The sequence below is a fragment of the Sphaeramia orbicularis genome, chromosome 8 (genome assembly GCF_902148855.1).
Source record: "Sphaeramia orbicularis chromosome 8, fSphaOr1.1, whole genome shotgun sequence".
Taxonomy (NCBI): domain Eukaryota; kingdom Metazoa; phylum Chordata; class Actinopteri; order Kurtiformes; family Apogonidae; genus Sphaeramia; species Sphaeramia orbicularis.
This window is the reverse complement of record NC_043964.1, coordinates 51667341-51684172: the sequence shown is the minus strand read 5'-3', so window position 1 is coordinate 51684172 and position 16832 is coordinate 51667341. Positions and strand designations below refer to the sequence as shown.

The following is a 16832-nucleotide window of genomic DNA, read 5'->3' as shown; positions in this document are numbered from 1 at the left end:
TGAACCACTACCGCACTACCTTGGTGGTATGCTTGGGGTCAGTGTCCTACTGGGACGTCCAGTCAGGACCAATCTAGAGTTTCTCAGCAGACACTTCCACATTGTCATCCAGGATGTTGATATAATCCTCCTTTTTCATGATGCCCTGTATCTTGATGAGGTTCTCGGTGCCACTAGCAGAAAAGCAACCCCATAGCATTATGTTGCCACCACCATGCTTGATGGTTGGGGCTGTGTTCAGCTTGCGTTCTTCTCCTTGCTTCCTTCAGATGCAGTCAACATCCATGTGGCCAAACAACTCCATCTTTATTTCATCAAATCACTGGACTGATGACCAAAAGCTTGGATCTTGGTTAAGAAGAGCTCTAGGAAATGCCAGATGAGCCTCCTGATGTTTCATCCTGAGTCATGCCATCTTCCTGTGTCTGCATCCATGGAGAACTCCTTTGTGCAATACTGGCTGGATGGTTGTCTGTGATACCTTCATACCTCGGTTATTTTGGTGGCAACATAATGCTATGGTTATAACCTATAATGCTAGGATGCTTCTCTGCTAGTGGCACTGGAAACCTCATGAAGTTACAAGGCATCATGAATTTAACATAATTATATCAACGTCCTGGATGACAGCGTGAAAGTGCTGAGAAACTCTAGACTGGTCCTGATTGGATGTCCCAGCAGGACACTGACCCCAAGCATACCACCAAGGTAGTGCAGTAGTGGTTCAAGGACATGACCCAGTCAAAGTCCTAACCTAAATCATTTAGAGGATCTGTGGAGGGAGCTAAAGACCAGAGTGATGGGTAGGAGACCATCCAACCGGACCCAGCTGGAGGCTTTGGTCCTGGAAGAGTGGACCAAAACCCCACAGGAGACAGAAGAGAACTTATGGACACTTACAGGAACCATTATCAAGAACAAAGGCTATTCTACTGACTATTAAGAAAAGACTTTGGACTGAGAATACATGATAAGTAATTAAGTAACTGAACATAGTATCACAATCCATCACTTTTTCAGCTCTTTAACTGAACCAAAACAACACCTTGGAAACCATACTTCTCATCAAAATACTGTCACTGACAGTGTCAGATGCTTTCTGTCAATCTAAAAACAGCCCAAGTGCATTCTTTTTAGTATTGTGACCAAGGTTAAGGTAGTTTTGGATTTTTTATTATAGTTTAGTTTTATTTAGTTTTGACTTTTTTTCCTCTAATTCAGTTAGTTTTAATTCGTTTTTAGAGTAGGTTTGCTAGTTTTTATTCGTTTTTGTTTTTTCTCTAAATGCTTAGTTTTAGTTTAGTTTAAGTATTCAGTTTAGTTTTGTCGTATCTTTTATCTTCTTCGCCGTTGTATTCACATAAATCCCAGACAGGACTCTGTTTTCTACCAACTGTAGTCTCCATGTTGGTGGTAGAGTGGGGATGAGAAGACGACTATGAACGACAAGTGACAAGAAGTAACGAACCGTGAAGTACTGTATGGTGTCGCTAGCTAAAATTGTTAGAGCAAAATAAATTGCTTTCGTATCAATCCGACATTGACAAAGATGAAAACAAAGGGAATTTTATCCATAATTTTATACATTTTAGTTAGTTTTGTAAGCACACAATACAGTTTCAGTTAGTTATTGTTTTTTCTTTTAATTATAGTTTTTATTTATTTCTGTTAAGGAAAATGTTTTTTCAATTCTAGTTTTCGTCATTTTGTTAGTTTTCGTTAACAATAATAACCTTGATTATGACATTCCGTTATTTGTTCTAAAAAGTATATATATATATATTTTTTTTTTTTTTTGTTTTTTTTTTCCAAAATATGCTATGAGGCTAGCGATAACCTAAACTACATCATCTTCACCACATTAACTTTAATCCTAGCCTTAAATGGTCACCGATGACCTGGATATCTATGTTTGAAAAATACCACAAAATACACAACACAGTAGTAGTCTAACTAAATGCAGTCCTGATGAGACTGTTGCTGTTTTATCCCTTAGGAACTTATTACCTTAACCTTAAGCTGTACATAGTTGAACTGATAAACACCTAAAACTTAACCCTATAAAACCATTTGTATCATATTTGCTACACCTGGTTCTGAGACCTTTCCCTCAGGAAATATTACTGTCTTTCTGAACTGCACATGGAGATAATATTTACAAGATAATTATTACATCAATGTTCACAGAAACTGTCATATATTCCCTGATTTCGCATACATGATGACATGTTATTTAATAGTTTTATCGTTCAGTTATTTAATTATCATAATTTTTATTTGACTGAACTCTGTGTCTGCATTTTTTCTATTTTAGACTATCCTCCTTCAAGAAAATGTCACATTTTTAATAAAACATTGAATTAGAGAAAGAAGAGCTGAAAGAGTGAATAAACGATATCAGACAGATCATATATAAGACAGAACTTGCTTAGACATTCAACAGCAGACCCACAACAACCATCTGGGAAACATCATTTAGTTGTGATGCTTTGCATTGCATGTGATGCTAAACATGGGTTCTGCACCGAAGCTTTATAATAGTGGTAAACCCCTGATTAACCCTATAAAACCATTTGTATCACATTTGCTACGCCAGGTTCTGAGACCTCTATCTTATCAACAAGATCGATACTTTCCTTAAAAACCTGTTGAATATGACCTCATACATGTTTCTGCCCCCTGGTGGATTATCATGCCACTGTAGCCAGTGGAAGGGCTGTTTTGTTTTTGCCTTCTTCAATATGGCCGCTATCGTTAAATCATCCACACACTTTTTACAGGAAAGTCTTTGGTAATTTTGAAAAAGTTACATTAAGAAGAACATTTATATTGTTCTGATTTTTTTTCAGTAAGTACTTCATATACTGAAACAATGCATAGTTACTTCATATCTAATTCGTTATCCTCCTGAGACCCAAGAAAGTAAAAGTTTTGGCTTTTTTACATTAAATAAATGCCTTGATTAGAAACAGCATGATGCAACAGTTTTTTCAGATACATTTATTTTATTTTATTATGGGATGTCCTTTTACAGTGGACAGCTTTTTTTCTGATAAAGCTGTCAAATTCTTGTCCCCTACAGAGGACACAAATGCATTACTGGGCCTCAGGAGGTTATAGTACAGTTAAATTGTGTTTAAAATCTATTCATTGCAGCCATGGCTCAGGAGGTAGAGTGGATTACCCAATAACCAAAGGACTGGTGGTTCAAATCCTGTCTGTCATGTGCCTGCATGTTAACAGCCTTGTTTTTTCCAAGGCATGTCAAGTTTCCAGAAAATACTTACTAGTTTGGTAAAATAGCTACTTTTTTCCCTTAGTCTTACCTTGTATATCCTATGTTACCCATATATATTACTTGTATATATCCCATATTACCTGTATATACAAATGTAGTTTACCACCACCAGAGTGTGAATGTGAATGATTAACTAGAAATGCAGTCAGAGCGCAGACCTCCGCCAAGACAGATCAGCCCCCCCAAATCCTTCCATAATTTTTTGAATTGTCTTGCTAACAGACAAACAAACAAAAAAATCTGCCCCCCCCCCCCCCCCCCCCCCCCCCACGATCACCACCAAAATGTAATCATTTGTTCCTTGTGCCAGTATCTATGGAAGCGTATTGCATTCACACAAAAAAAATAAATTGGCTCTGTTTTTCCAAATTAATGAGATAATTATCTCATTAATTCAGAAAAACAGAGCCAATTTTTTTAAACTTATTTTTTCTTGTAATTTCGAGATAATTATCTTGTTAATTCGGAAAAACAGAGCCGAATTTATTTTGTGTGTGAATGCAATACTCTTCCGTAAGTATCAACATTTCCTGAAAATTTCCTGAAAATCTGGGGGGGGGGGGCTGATCTCTCCAAGTGCTTTTCTTGTTGACCTTGTGCTTCACTGTCACTTTCTCATTGGCAGAGGGACACTCTTGCGCCCGTATCATTAACTTTGAACCCAGGGTAGAGTGGTTCAGTGAATGTGGTGCAGATGGTGTGGAGGTGCGTTAAAGTGTCAGAACACACTCTGTAAAGTGACACAGTGCCAGCAGGCCAGTCCAGATACACTCCTACTCTGTTTGTCTCTTTCATATCACTGCGTACGTCTGTCTCATTATTATTGTGGCAAACAGAAAGACCACTACTTCTACTGCAGCAAAACTTCCAAGATTTGTCATTCTCTCCAAATCTGCACATTTTAGAATCACCTCTCCTGCTGATTCCTTGATAAGTCAGAGCTATACCAGTGCGTTCCTTGTACTCAACTTCCCAGTAACAGCGACCAGTCAGCCCAGTGGTACACATCACCTGACTACACTCGATAAATCTCTCGGGGTGATATGGGTACGGCTGTGGTGTTTTCACATATTCCACTTGTGTGTTGTCATTGAATAGCAGCAGTTGTCTGTGTGCTGTGTTCGGGTCCAGTTCGAGTTTACAGGCATCTGATGGAAGGTACAAACACAACACAGTCACTTAAAAACATTCCAGTGTGGAGGTTCGCACTGCCACAGCGCAAACCTCCATTTCCTACAATGCCCGTTGTGACAAAAAAAATTCAGAAGATGCCCGAGTTACCTCCCGGCTCTGGTGGATGGCACTTTGAAATTGTTCACCATAATGCAAGAGATTCAGGTGAGTAATCACAGAAAGACTTACAGATTCATGATACTTAGGCTATGACTGAGGTTTTACAGATTTGATGAAAAATTCATCATCAAATTCTCCTGCACCTTTAAAACCATGTTTAAGGTGATGTAAAATAGTTTGGTTCATGGATGTTAAAGGATAAAAATTCATGTAGAAACTTCTTTACAGTAATCATCATCATCATCATCACTTCCATAAACTTACATTTCCGGACATCAGGCTTTATCCTGTTCACTCCACCATGGTCTACTCTGAAAGAACAGAAGTACAGAGGATGGTATAGTCTCTGACTGTGAAATAAGATGGACAGACTATCCTTCAGTTGTTCTGTTCGCTATTTTCACCTGCTTTAATATTTGACTCGTCATATGTACAGTTTGGACAGTTATTTTCCTCGGTCTGAAATCCTTTCTAAGGCTAAACACATACCTGAGAGTGGTCAGCGCCCACAGTGGGTCGTCTAATCCAGCAGACAACACCGTCAGTCCAGTGCCTCCTGGATGGTTGTAGCTTAGATCCAGCTCTCTGAGATGAGAAGGATTGGCGCTTAACACTGAGTTCAGAGAAGTGCATCCATCTTCTGTAACCATACAGCCTGACAGCCTGTGAATGGACAGTATGGTTTATTTGAACACGTAGCTTTAGATTCTTCATGGGAATGATGAACCTATGGAGAAATAAGGGAAAATATAAAGTGTACTAACCCAAGAGTTTCCAGTCTACAATGTGGACTCTTGAGTCCTGCACAGAGGAGCCTCACTCCTGAGTCTCTCAGGTCATTATTGTTCAGCTCCAACTCTCTCAAATGACATGTCTGAGAGCTCAGAGCAGACCCGAAGTCTTCACAGCTTCCCTCTGACAGCTTACAGTCACCCAACCTGCATGATAATTATTCATGATGGTGAATAAAATTCAACAGAGCATCTGCAAAACTGTTTACATAAAAAATACTGGCTTTTAGGATACAAAATATACCCCTTCGCTCACCTGAGACTATCCAGTTTGCATTTTGGATGTTCTATGGCAGTAAGAAGGTGCTTCACACCTGAATCCTGCAGGTTATTATTACTCAAGTCCAACACCTTCAAGCTGGAGGAGTCCGAGGAGAGAACCGAGGCCAGAATTTCGCAGCTTTCTTCAGTCAAGTTACAAATGCTAAGCCTGTTGAATATTTTTGGGAAAAAAAGAAAAACATTTGAGGAGGAGAAGTACTTAACCTCTTCTATTTCTGTTGCATTTTAGGTAATGTACACATTTTAAAATAGTGAAGGAACAAAGGTCTTCTGTAAACTTGGGCTTACATATACAGACATACATACACACATATGCACCGATGTGGGACTAATTGTGAACTAATTCAATCAGATTGACTAAGGCAGGTGTAGTAGGAGTTACCGTACCGTCAATAAGAAAAAAAAATGAGTTTGAGACCAGAATGAGGAAGTACTTCGTATGAAGAACTACTATTATGTGTCTGATTTTTCACAGTATTTTGAAGCAAAGGGAAATAGGAGTAGGACAAAGAACAGTTAAAGATAAGGAGCACATTGACCCTTGGGGAACCACAGGTTCTAGATCCTGGACTTCATCAGTGTTAATACTGAAGGTGGGAAGTGAAAAGGGGGTGTTGTTAAAATCCACATCCTGACCCTGAGGGGCCAAGTCCTGGTCCCCCAGCACAGATATGTGTTGTGTATTCACACATGCTGTCCCACATTTGTAAAGTAGTCACCGCCAAAGTGTTCATGTGATTTTGGGAATAGCAACGTGATTGTAAGGCTACTGTGTTCCAAAATTACTAATATCTCCCAAAATATTGGTCCTGTCAACTTGCTGTTTTGCTAGTCTGTTCCTTGACCAAAAATACAGAGGTATGCCAAACTGCAGCAGTCAGCTCTGTACGGAAGTGGCAAATTTATTTGGTCACATAACATTTATTCTGTTTTATTATGATTTAGGTCACAGCAAATGACAAACCAATCTCTGATAGTGGCCAAACAGTCATAAGGGATGATTGCAGGTGTGCGCTAGACAGAAAGTTTCCAGTGCCTTCTCTATTTTGCATTACCAACTAAAAGGGTAAAGATGTTCAAATTTTGTTGAACTGAATTTGATTAATTTTCCTCTATATTTAAGTTTTCCCTTTATTGTTTCCCTGTATTAGCAACTGTATTTTGCTTTTTTCAGTGAAAATCAGGTATTTTCCTATATTTACTCTACTATTCATACAGACGTTCATAAAAGCTCAAAGTAAACTTCAATCAAAACAGTGAAAATTGAACAACAAAACCCAAAATATATCAGTCACTGGACATAAAACAAGTGGCTACAGCCACTGTCATTTGTCAAACTACATGACGGTGTTTCCGTGTCCACTACAGAGCCTCTAAATGTCCAAAAATGACACGTGATGCCTTTAAAAAGTTGACAAACTGCATTTTATCTGAATTATTTCAGCATATTAATAGGATTAGTGAATCAAAAGTTATTAAACATTTTATATCATTAGATGCTGTTGGTCACCAGTAGATGTTTCAATAAATAAATAAATCCAGAAATCATCTGACCTGAGTGTTTCTAGTTTACAATGTGGACTCTTCAATCCGGTACAGAACACCCTCACTCCTGAGTCACCCAGGTTGTTCAAACTCAGATCCAGTTTTTTCAGACTGGAATACTGAGAACTGAGGAAAAATGCCACTGCATCACAGTATCCCCATGTCAGAAAACAGGAAATCAACCTATAAAATTGATAAAAACAATCAAACAAACATTCAAACTGCTGGGGGTGCTGTATAGCCAATGAAATAGAGAAGCATTAAGTCAGCGTTTATATATCCAATATTTGTATTTGGACAGCTCACCGCAGTGTTTCAAGTCGACAGTGTGGACTCCTCAGTCCTTTAGAGAGGTCCTTCATTCCCCCATGGGTCATATCATTGTTACTCAGATCCAGTTCTCTGAGACTAGATGACTCACTACTTAGAGCTGAAGACAGATCTTCACAATTGATGTTTGTCACGCTACAGCCACTCAGCCTGAAGAAGAATAAATGATTAAATGTACAAATGGAGGCTGTAGTCAGACACAGGAGTGTTTCGAGCTACATGCAAACACATAAACATGTTTACAATACCAGTAGTAACATGCTTGGATTTAACAAGTCATTTATGAAAAACGTTCATTATCTAACACCATACTTTCTGTTTGCTAGCATCGTGTCTGTTCTACTCAACACAAAGTCAGTATTAATTTATTTATAACTGATGACAATTTTTTTTAAAAAAATACCAATGAACCAAAAAAGCAGACAGACCTGAGAGTTTCTAGTCTACATTGTGGATTCTTCAGGCCAGCGGAAAGGTATCTGATTCCACAAAGCATATTGGTATCACTCAGGTCTAGTACTCTCAAATTAGAGAATGGTGAACTGAAAGCTGTGGCCAGGGTTGCCCAAACTCTGTCTGACAGCTTACAGCCAGTCAGCCTGAAAATGAAACATTTACACCAGTCATGAAAGTCTGAAAGTAAAACATTTACAGTATCTAATATGGTCTCTAACAGCTGATACTTACAAACATTGATGTGAGGCTTCAACCACTGGCATCAACCTGAACAGTCCTTCCTCTGAGATGGAGTATTTCTTCAGGTCAAACACTCCTAGGTTACTCTGTGATGTTAATAAGACAAACACCAGAGCTGACCACTGAGCAGGTGAGGGCTGTTTGGTGGAGGTGGTCAGGTACTGCTGGACCTCATCTACCACAGAAGGCTCATTCAGTTCATTCAGACAGTGAAAAAGACTGATGCACCTCTCTGGAGAGGGACTTTTCCTCAGACAAGCCTTGATGTGCTGGACTGTCTCATGTGTGCTCTCTAAGCTTCTTCCTGATAGTTTCAGGAGCTCTTTCAGGAGTGTTTCGTTAGTTTGCAGTGAGAGACCAATGATGAAACGGAGGAACAAGTCCAAGTGTCCATTTGGACTTTGTAACGCTATGTGCACTGCACTCTGGTGGATGTTTTTTACTTCACATCCATCCATCGTGACTGGGGACGGTTGAGAGTTTAACTGCTCTTCAGACAAGAGGTTGACACCAGAGTTGATGAATGACGCAACGACATGAACAGCAGCCAGAAACTCCTGAACACTGGAATGGACAAAACTGTACAGTTTGCCCTGGCACAGCCTATTCTCCTCACTAAACATCTGTATGAACAGTCCTGAGTATGTTGGGACTAAGTTCATATCAATGTCACACTCTATCAGGTCTGCTTCACTGAAGATCCGTTTGCCTTTGAGCAGATGTTTGAACGCTAGTTTTCCCAGAGACATTATCATTGTGGACGTTTCTGCATTCAGAAGCGAAGTTGTCTGGGTTCTGCCATCATGTTTAACATTTGCCAGTTTGGACAGAACCACCAGGAAGTGTGTATACATCTCTGTCAGGGTCTTGGGGAGCTTGGCTCTCTCAGTTGACTGTAATGCATCTTCTAGCACTGTTGCAGAGATCCAACAAAAAACTGGGTTGTGGCACCTGATGCGGAGACTTCGTGATGCCTTGATGTGGGAGATGACTCTGCTAGCCAGCTCCTTGTTTCTGTATCTCTTTCTAAAATATTCATCTTTCTTTGAATCAGTGAACCCTCTTACTTCTGTGACCTTGTGTATGTATTGGTGGGGAATCTGATCAACTCCCTCAGGAGTTGTGGTTATCCAGAGTCGAGCAGAAGGAAGCAGTTTTCCCATGATGAGGTTTGTCAGCAGCACATCCACTGTAGCGGACTCAGAAACATCATTCAGGATCTCATTGTTGTGGAAGTCCAGAGGAAGCTGGCACTCATCAAGGCCATCAAAAATGAACAAAATCTGGAGTTCATCAAAGCTGCAGATTCCTAATTCTTTTGTATCAGTAAAGAAGTAATGAAGGAGTTCCACCCAGCTGTATTTCTTGTCTTTAAGTAAACTCAACTCTTGGAAGGTGAATGGAAATACAAACTGTATATTATCACCGACTTTGTCTTCAGTCCAATCGAGGACCATTTTCTGTGTCAGGACTGTTTTCCCACTACCAACCTCTCCTTTAGTCATTAATGTCCTGACTAGAACATCTTGAGAAGGTTTTAAAAAGTCATCCATTGCGTTACCTGTTTGTGTTGATTTCTGTTTATTTTTGACATCTTCAGATTTCTCCTCTGTGATGTCAAGCTCGGTGTAAAGCCCGTTCATAAACAACTGCTTCCCTGATTTATTGGCTGGCTTTAACAAATGCTGTAACTTCTTCCTCAGGGTGAGCTTGAGTTTACGTTGGCAAATGGCCAGCATCTCTGAAAGAGAACAAGACACAGCATGAAGAAACTGCCACTGTCATCTTCATGGTGTTGACCAGATGGTACAAGTTTATAAAAGACTAGTCAAACCGAATCAAAACTAAAAATCAGTGGAACGTGGTATTCCCTTCTATGTCTGGAGGGAATGAGTTAAGAAGTTTCATTTAAAAGGTCATGGAAATGACCTTACAACTCTGAGTTCCACTGAGCACTGTCACATCCACCTCCAATAAGGCAGCAGTTTATTGTTTAATCAGGTATATCTACACACTAGTTGAACAGAGATTACCATCTGTCAATCAAGTACAGCAACATATTTGCACTCCCATCACATCACTTTAGTGATGTAGTTCTCTAGACCGGTCTTGAGACCAGTTTTTTGTGGTCTCGGTCTTGTCACAGACTCAACTCATTTGGTCTCGGTCTTGTCTTGGTCTCAACTCTCTTTGGTCTCGGTCTTGTCATGGTCTCAGACATAGCGGTCTTCATAGGATTTGTACAAAAACCACATCATCACAGAATAATATCATTATTTATTACGTGCCCTCTTCAAATGCATCTATTTTAAAAACGTGACATTGTATAAATTTTCTCAACGGACAATGCCGGCCCTCCACAGTCCACCCGTGAGGTAGTTCTTGCGACAGGCCTCAAGACCAATTTTTTGTGGTCTTGGTCTTGTCACGAACTCAACTCATTTGGTCTCAGTCTTGTCTTGGTCTCGATACCCTGTGGTCTTGGCAGTGTGTTGGTCTCAGTCTTGACTACAACACTACATCACATACTGTCAGAGGTTAGGACGTCATGGTGTAGTCCAGTGGTCATGAATCCTGGTCCTGGAGAGCTACTATCCTGCATGTTTTAAGTGTTTCCGTCTTCCAGCACACCTGACGGTCGTTATCAGACTTCTGCAGAGCTTGATGACAGGCTTATCAACTGAATCAAGTTTGATGGTTTCATTTCATTAGGTTTAAGTGTTCTAACTACTTGGTAAAGGTGATGGAAAAAGGTTTTGGGGAAAGGCTAAAACAAAAAAAGACAAAATGTGGGCAAACTTACGGGCACCTTAATCACTGCAACCACCTACTAAAGGTTTTGCTACTTAGCAATGCTGACTGGCATTGACACACTCCTGGATCTTAAGAAGGTTCAAAGTAGAGTTTCAAAATGTAAAAAGAAGAAATGGGAGTGTGACAAACAAAACATCTGACTAAGCAATTTATTGAAAACAACCAAACTGAAATAAAAGTTAATAAAGTTTAAAGTTTAAAGAAATAAAGTTTAAGACCACAACATTTAAAAGGCAAAATCTGCGCAAAAATGTGAATTCAATGTCATTTTCTGTCAGGTATTTCTACTGTTACGACCTCCTGATGCAAAGGCTCAAAAGCTTCCTCTCTCTGAACATGGTCGGATTGTTGAGCTGCATAAGCAAGGCCTCTGGGAACGCACCATCGCTGCTGAGGGTATGACAGTGGTTTTTAAACTTTTTACAGTGGAGTGAAATGTATATATTTTATCCAAGTACCTCCAACTCTTGCTTCAGCATTTTTAATTGAGAAAAATTAGACAAAATTTGTTCCTGGGCCAAACGTGTCTGTTTATACTTTCAAATCTTTGTAAACAAACAACATATATTTATGTAATATATTAACAATAACGAATCTTTATACGTATATTTTGTGATCAAATATAAACTGAAAAGTGTCCTCTTTCATTGGTAAGAAAAATAGATTAATTGGTCATTGATGAAAAAATGAAGCTTTAATCAAAAAAAAAAAAAATTACTTAATTACTCAAATCAACTCATGTTGAATAATATAAAATAGAAATGTTCGTCAAATGTTACCAATGCTTAGAGGAGGCTTCCAGGTTTTTAAAAATATTGAAATAAAATATAGTCAGTAGTGTCAGGTTTATTATATGAACGTATTTATTGTGTTTTATTTCAGCATTAATTCTCATTATTTACTGTGTATTCAGTACATGATGACTTATTTAATGTATTTTTCTGAAACAGTTTCAAGTACCTCCTGGGGGGGGGGGCTGTTCTATTTACTATTTAGTTATGATATTTCTTTTCTTTTCCTAAACTCACCTTTGGAGGCTGAGTTGACATTCGTCAGACGTTTGACCAAATCATTCTTGTTGATCTTCTTTAACACCTTTATGATCACCTCCACTGCATGGTCCTGGTAGGTGTCTAAGATCTGGTCCACTGTGTCCAGCCGGTCTGCGTTCTCTAACTGGCTCTTTGGGACTGCAGGGAAGCCCTCCAAGATCTCAGCCTGCTGCAGGAACCATTTGAACTTCTTAAAGTCTCCTTCTGTCAAATCCTCCAAAGTATCCAGGAGCTCCACTGGTGTCACCATGGTTACTGCACACTGAAATAAAAACATCATCAAAACAACTCATAGAACATGGCCATCAATAAATGCTAAGTATTAACGATTTATGTAAGAAATCACAATTAAACATTTATTGACTTTGTTTTTCATCAGTATATTTAAACTTTATTTGGCCGACGTAATCAGATCAGTAATACTGGATAATCATGTTGTAGCCAAGTTTTTAAAAAAGTATTAATAACAATAATAATAATAATAATAATAATAATAATAATAATGGATTGGATTTCTATAGTGCTTTTCTAGACACCCAAAGGGCTTTACATTATTGACCCGTTATTCATTCGCGCTCACATTCCCTCTGGACATAATACACAATGCATAATTATAAATTCAGGTTTTAAAAAAGTTAAGATTTTAGTTCTAAGCACATTATCTAGTCATTCAGATTTGTCAGAAAATATCCCATCAGAGATAATAATTGAAATGTGGCAATAGTTTCCCTGTAAATGACTTTAATTTTGTAACTTGTAGTTTTAATTATTACATATCGTTAATAAAAAGAGGATTACGAGTTTTATAGATACAACTTAACAGTTGTGGAAAATATGAAAACTTTTCAAAGTCAAATATCTGTGATGGGACACACCGCCCACAATACTAAATAATTTTTCCACAATATTAGTGTTAGGTGGCAGTTTTCTATGTTATACTATTACTTTTAATTAGTTTAACATATTTGAATAATAAAAACATGAAAAATGCAAGCTGCAAGCAGCATTGGGCGGGACCTCGCACCGGGCGTTCCGCCTCCCGTGACCATCGACACCTCAGCTCCACTCACACCTCTCCGTCCAAACACCAGCCCCCTCCCTTTTGCATCCGTTCTCCTTTCATCCCTGCAGAACACCTGCGCCCCTCTGCTGAAACCACCATCGCCTTTTAATGAGGATTTTATTTTGAAAAGCCTACTGTGTGTGTATGCAAATGTGTGTGTGACGGATCGAATCCATTTGAGTGACTTGAAATTGTACAAACAGGTGAGCATAAAACTTATACTTTACCATTTTTAATAAGATTTTGTAAAACTTTATTGTGTGTGTGTGTGTGTGTACCATTCACATTTTTGTCATGTCCTCATTTTTTTCTACTCATATATATATATATATATATATATATATATATATATATATATATATATATTTAAAGAGAGAGAGAGAGAGAGAGATACACACACACACACACACATACATACATACATACATACATACACACACACATATATGTATATATATATATATATATATATATATATATATATATATATATATATGTGTGTGTGTGTGTGTGTGTGTGTGTGTGTGTACCATTTGGGGGAAATGTACACACACAGAATACATTCAAAAAAAAGTTTATCATAGACATTTGTGATAATTTATGTAGAGAAATTATTTGGTCATACATTTTTTGTTATTCATAGTCATTCCCAAGAGCCGTAACAGACGCAAAAATTCAATGCATCACACATTCTGTGGTTCAGACCCAGCTGCCTGTGATTATACACATGGCCAGTAGGTGGTTTTGTGTGCACATGAAGCTTTGAGAAATGAACCCTTTCTCAAACCAATTGGCTCAAGTGGTTCGATGCCTCATGTGGCTTCATCTCAGCATCACTATTAGTATGGCATTCACAGACAGACGTGTTGATATGAGTAATGGACTCTATGCACAGTCCCACTACTTTCTGAACTTTAGGCAGCTCCTTTATTTCCTGTCTTTCATTATTGGACACACTGATTAACCCTTTCATGCATACTGGTCACTGCAGTGGACAGCTATTCTAGAGCTGTTCTCTTGTATATTCATGTTTGGGTTTTTTTTTCTTTTCTTTTTTTTTTTTTTTTTTTTTTACACATATCTTTATTACAGTTGTAAGACACTACATATCTTTTCTGACTTGAATTGGTAACATTATGTAGATCTCTCCTGAGGATAAACCCCCAGAATCACAAGCCCTCCCCATAGTTTTCACACAGTTTATCAGTAAATACATGTTTCTGTGCATCAAAAATTAAACGTGTGGTGTCCAGCTGAGTGGACATTTTTGCAACTTCATGAAAAATAGGTTCATATGAATTTTTTTATTATTATTATTATTATTTTTTTTTTTTTATATGTATTTTTTAATTTTTGTTCAAATTATTTTAATTTTATTTATTTATTTATTTTTATTTTTCAGAAGAAAATTTTCAATCACATTTTTTTTTTCATGCCTAAAAACACTCAGGAAAAACTTTTGATTAAGGTTCTCATAATTTGTGCATGAAAGGGTTAATCCAGGTGTGCCTAATTAATCAGTAGTCACAACAAGAAGTAGAAGGCACACCTGGATTAATCAGTGTGTCCAACAATGAAAGACAGGAAATAAAGGACCCACCTGAAGTTAAGGAAGTAGTAGGGCTGTGCAGAGTCCATTTGGGTCAATATACAGTTCCACCACTAGATGGCTGTCTAACATTATCCTTACCAGGGTGTGGTAGAAGCAGGAAGTGAGGCATGTGTTGCAGTGATTTGAGTAATGCTGCAGCCAAGTTTATTAAAAGACTAAAGCTGAAACCCACGTCTGTGTTTTACGTTTGACTGAAAACAACAATACTTTCATCTCAAAGTGCTCTTAGTAATTTTAAGGCTGTAGTCTCATTGGAACAGCAAACACTCTTCACCAGAAATGTTAATTTAACCCTTTCATGCATAGTGTTCACTCCAGTGGACTGTTCTTCTCCAGCTGTTCTCTTGTATATTCATGGGTTTTGTTGTTTTACTTGCATATCAGCCGACACAGTGGATGCTTATGCCCAAACACTGCACTTCATACAATTATTGTAACTTTGCTGCTCATGATAAACCTGATCTGCAGTAACATGTTTTAGTGTAAATCAGTTGCTAATTGTTATTAGTTTTCTGAAACTTTTTTTTTTTAGCATATCCTCCTGAGACCCAACAATGCATTTTGTCTTCTGTAGGTGACAAAAGTTTAACAGTTTTACTCTAAAAAAGTTGTGCATCACAAAGGACATTCCATTAAAAAAATCAATAAATAAATAAAAATTATTTTTAAAATGTATCGGAAAAAACTGCAGTTTCCAATCAAGATAATTTTTTTAATGTAAAAAAGCTAAAACTGTCCAATTCCTGGGTCTCAGGAGGATATTATCTCCATGAAATGAGTAATAACTATTATTAGAGTATGATAAAATGTGAGAAAACATTAGCAATTTAGCAATTAGCTGAATTAAAAATGTTTTTATTTCATAGTTTTCACACAGTATTTCACTTTCTGATGATGAGTTTTAAATAAATGTTTCTTTGCTTCAGAAATTAAAATCATGGTGTCCAGTTGAGTGGACATTTTTGTAACTCCACAAAAAAATAGGTTCATAAAAAAAAAAAAAATTCATTTGCGTTGTTTTTTTCATTCCTAAAGAGGAATTAAAACACTCCAGAAAAAAATATTGACTAAGGTTCTCATAATTCATGCATGAAAGGGTTAATACAAAATACTAAATGTAGAATTACAAAAACTACTAAACACGTCCTTCACACGTAAAAAACTTTTTCTTTCAATTAAACCTTTGAAAACACTGTACGAAATACACATCACTTAAAGTCTGAACAAGTGCAAAACTGCAACAGTAAAAGTAAAATAACAATTATTTATATGTTCAGGAGTTGGACAGAAGAGTACAGTCTGTGCCTGTTACAGCAGCATCTGCCATTTTAAAGACAAACATGTGGTGACCTCTGAAATTAATGTCATTAAAAACTTCAGTTACATAAACAAAGTCAATCACATTTCAGCCACCAAACATCTACCTTTAACTGTTCCTTTAGTGTGGTTTTCAAAGTGTACTAACCTGAAAAGCACAGGTGAAACGCTCTTAAGAGTGAAGACACGAGCCATGCATTCCTCTTCACAAACTGCCTCTGAGAAGGGGAACAGAAACCTGAGTGGAAGGCCACCTGATCACACTGGGTCCACGCCTACCTTTCCTTCTTCTTCTCTAATTGTATTGGCGGATTGCACTCAGCGTTAAGAGTGTATACCGCCAACTACTGCACTGGAATGTGCAACACCAGGGTTTATTACTTCAGGTTACTATACAGGGGTTGGACAAAATAATGGAAACACCTTCACCTCAAGATGATAATGCCCCAATCCATACAACTAGAATTGTTAAAGAATGGCATGAGGAACATTCTAATGAAGTTGAGCATCTCGTATGGCCGGCACAGTCCCCAGACCTCAACATTATTGAGCATTTATGGTCAGTTTTAGAGATTCAAGTAAGACGTCGATTTCCACCGCCATCGTCTCTAAAAGAGTTGGAGGGTATTCTAACTGAAGAATGGCTTAAAATTCCTTTGGAAACAATTCACAAGTTGTATGAATCAATACCTCGGAGAATTGAGGCTGTAATTGCCGCAAAAGGCAGACCTACACCATA

At 37.9% G+C, this 16832-nt stretch overlaps 1 protein-coding gene across 1 annotated transcript; it reads right to left on the bottom strand.

Annotated features, from left to right (window-relative positions):
- Positions 1 to 3766: 3766 nt before the first annotated feature.
- LOC115423365 (NACHT, LRR and PYD domains-containing protein 3-like) lies at positions 3767 to 16310 on the bottom strand. Its single transcript, XM_030140109.1, has 11 exons — positions 16242 to 16310; positions 12078 to 12363; positions 8227 to 9976; positions 7968 to 8138; positions 7516 to 7689; positions 7219 to 7392; positions 5639 to 5812; positions 5356 to 5529; positions 5081 to 5254; positions 4856 to 4902; positions 3767 to 4446 (listed from the first exon to the last, which is right to left on the bottom strand). The coding sequence occupies exons 2-11, from the start codon at positions 12349 to 12351 to the stop codon at positions 3914 to 3916; spliced, it is 3645 nt and encodes a 1214-aa protein (XP_029995969.1). The 5' UTR covers positions 12352 to 12363; positions 16242 to 16310; the 3' UTR covers positions 3767 to 3913.
- Between the last annotated feature and the right edge of the window lie 522 nt (positions 16311 to 16832).

Bases quoted from the DNA above. Each gene is read 5' to 3' on its own strand.
- LOC115423365 (XM_030140109.1), bottom strand. From the start codon at position 12,351: ATGGTGACACCAGTGGAGCTCCTGGATACTTTGGAGGATTTGACAGAA. The intron at 5,530-5,638 runs GTGAGCGAAGGG...ATTATCATGCAG, and splicing joins TGCAAACTGGATAGTCTCAG to GTTGGGTGACTGTAAGCTGT. The intron at 5,255-5,355 runs GTTAGTACACTT...GTCCATTCACAG, and splicing joins TGTAGACTGGAAACTCTTGG to GCTGTCAGGCTGTATGGTTA.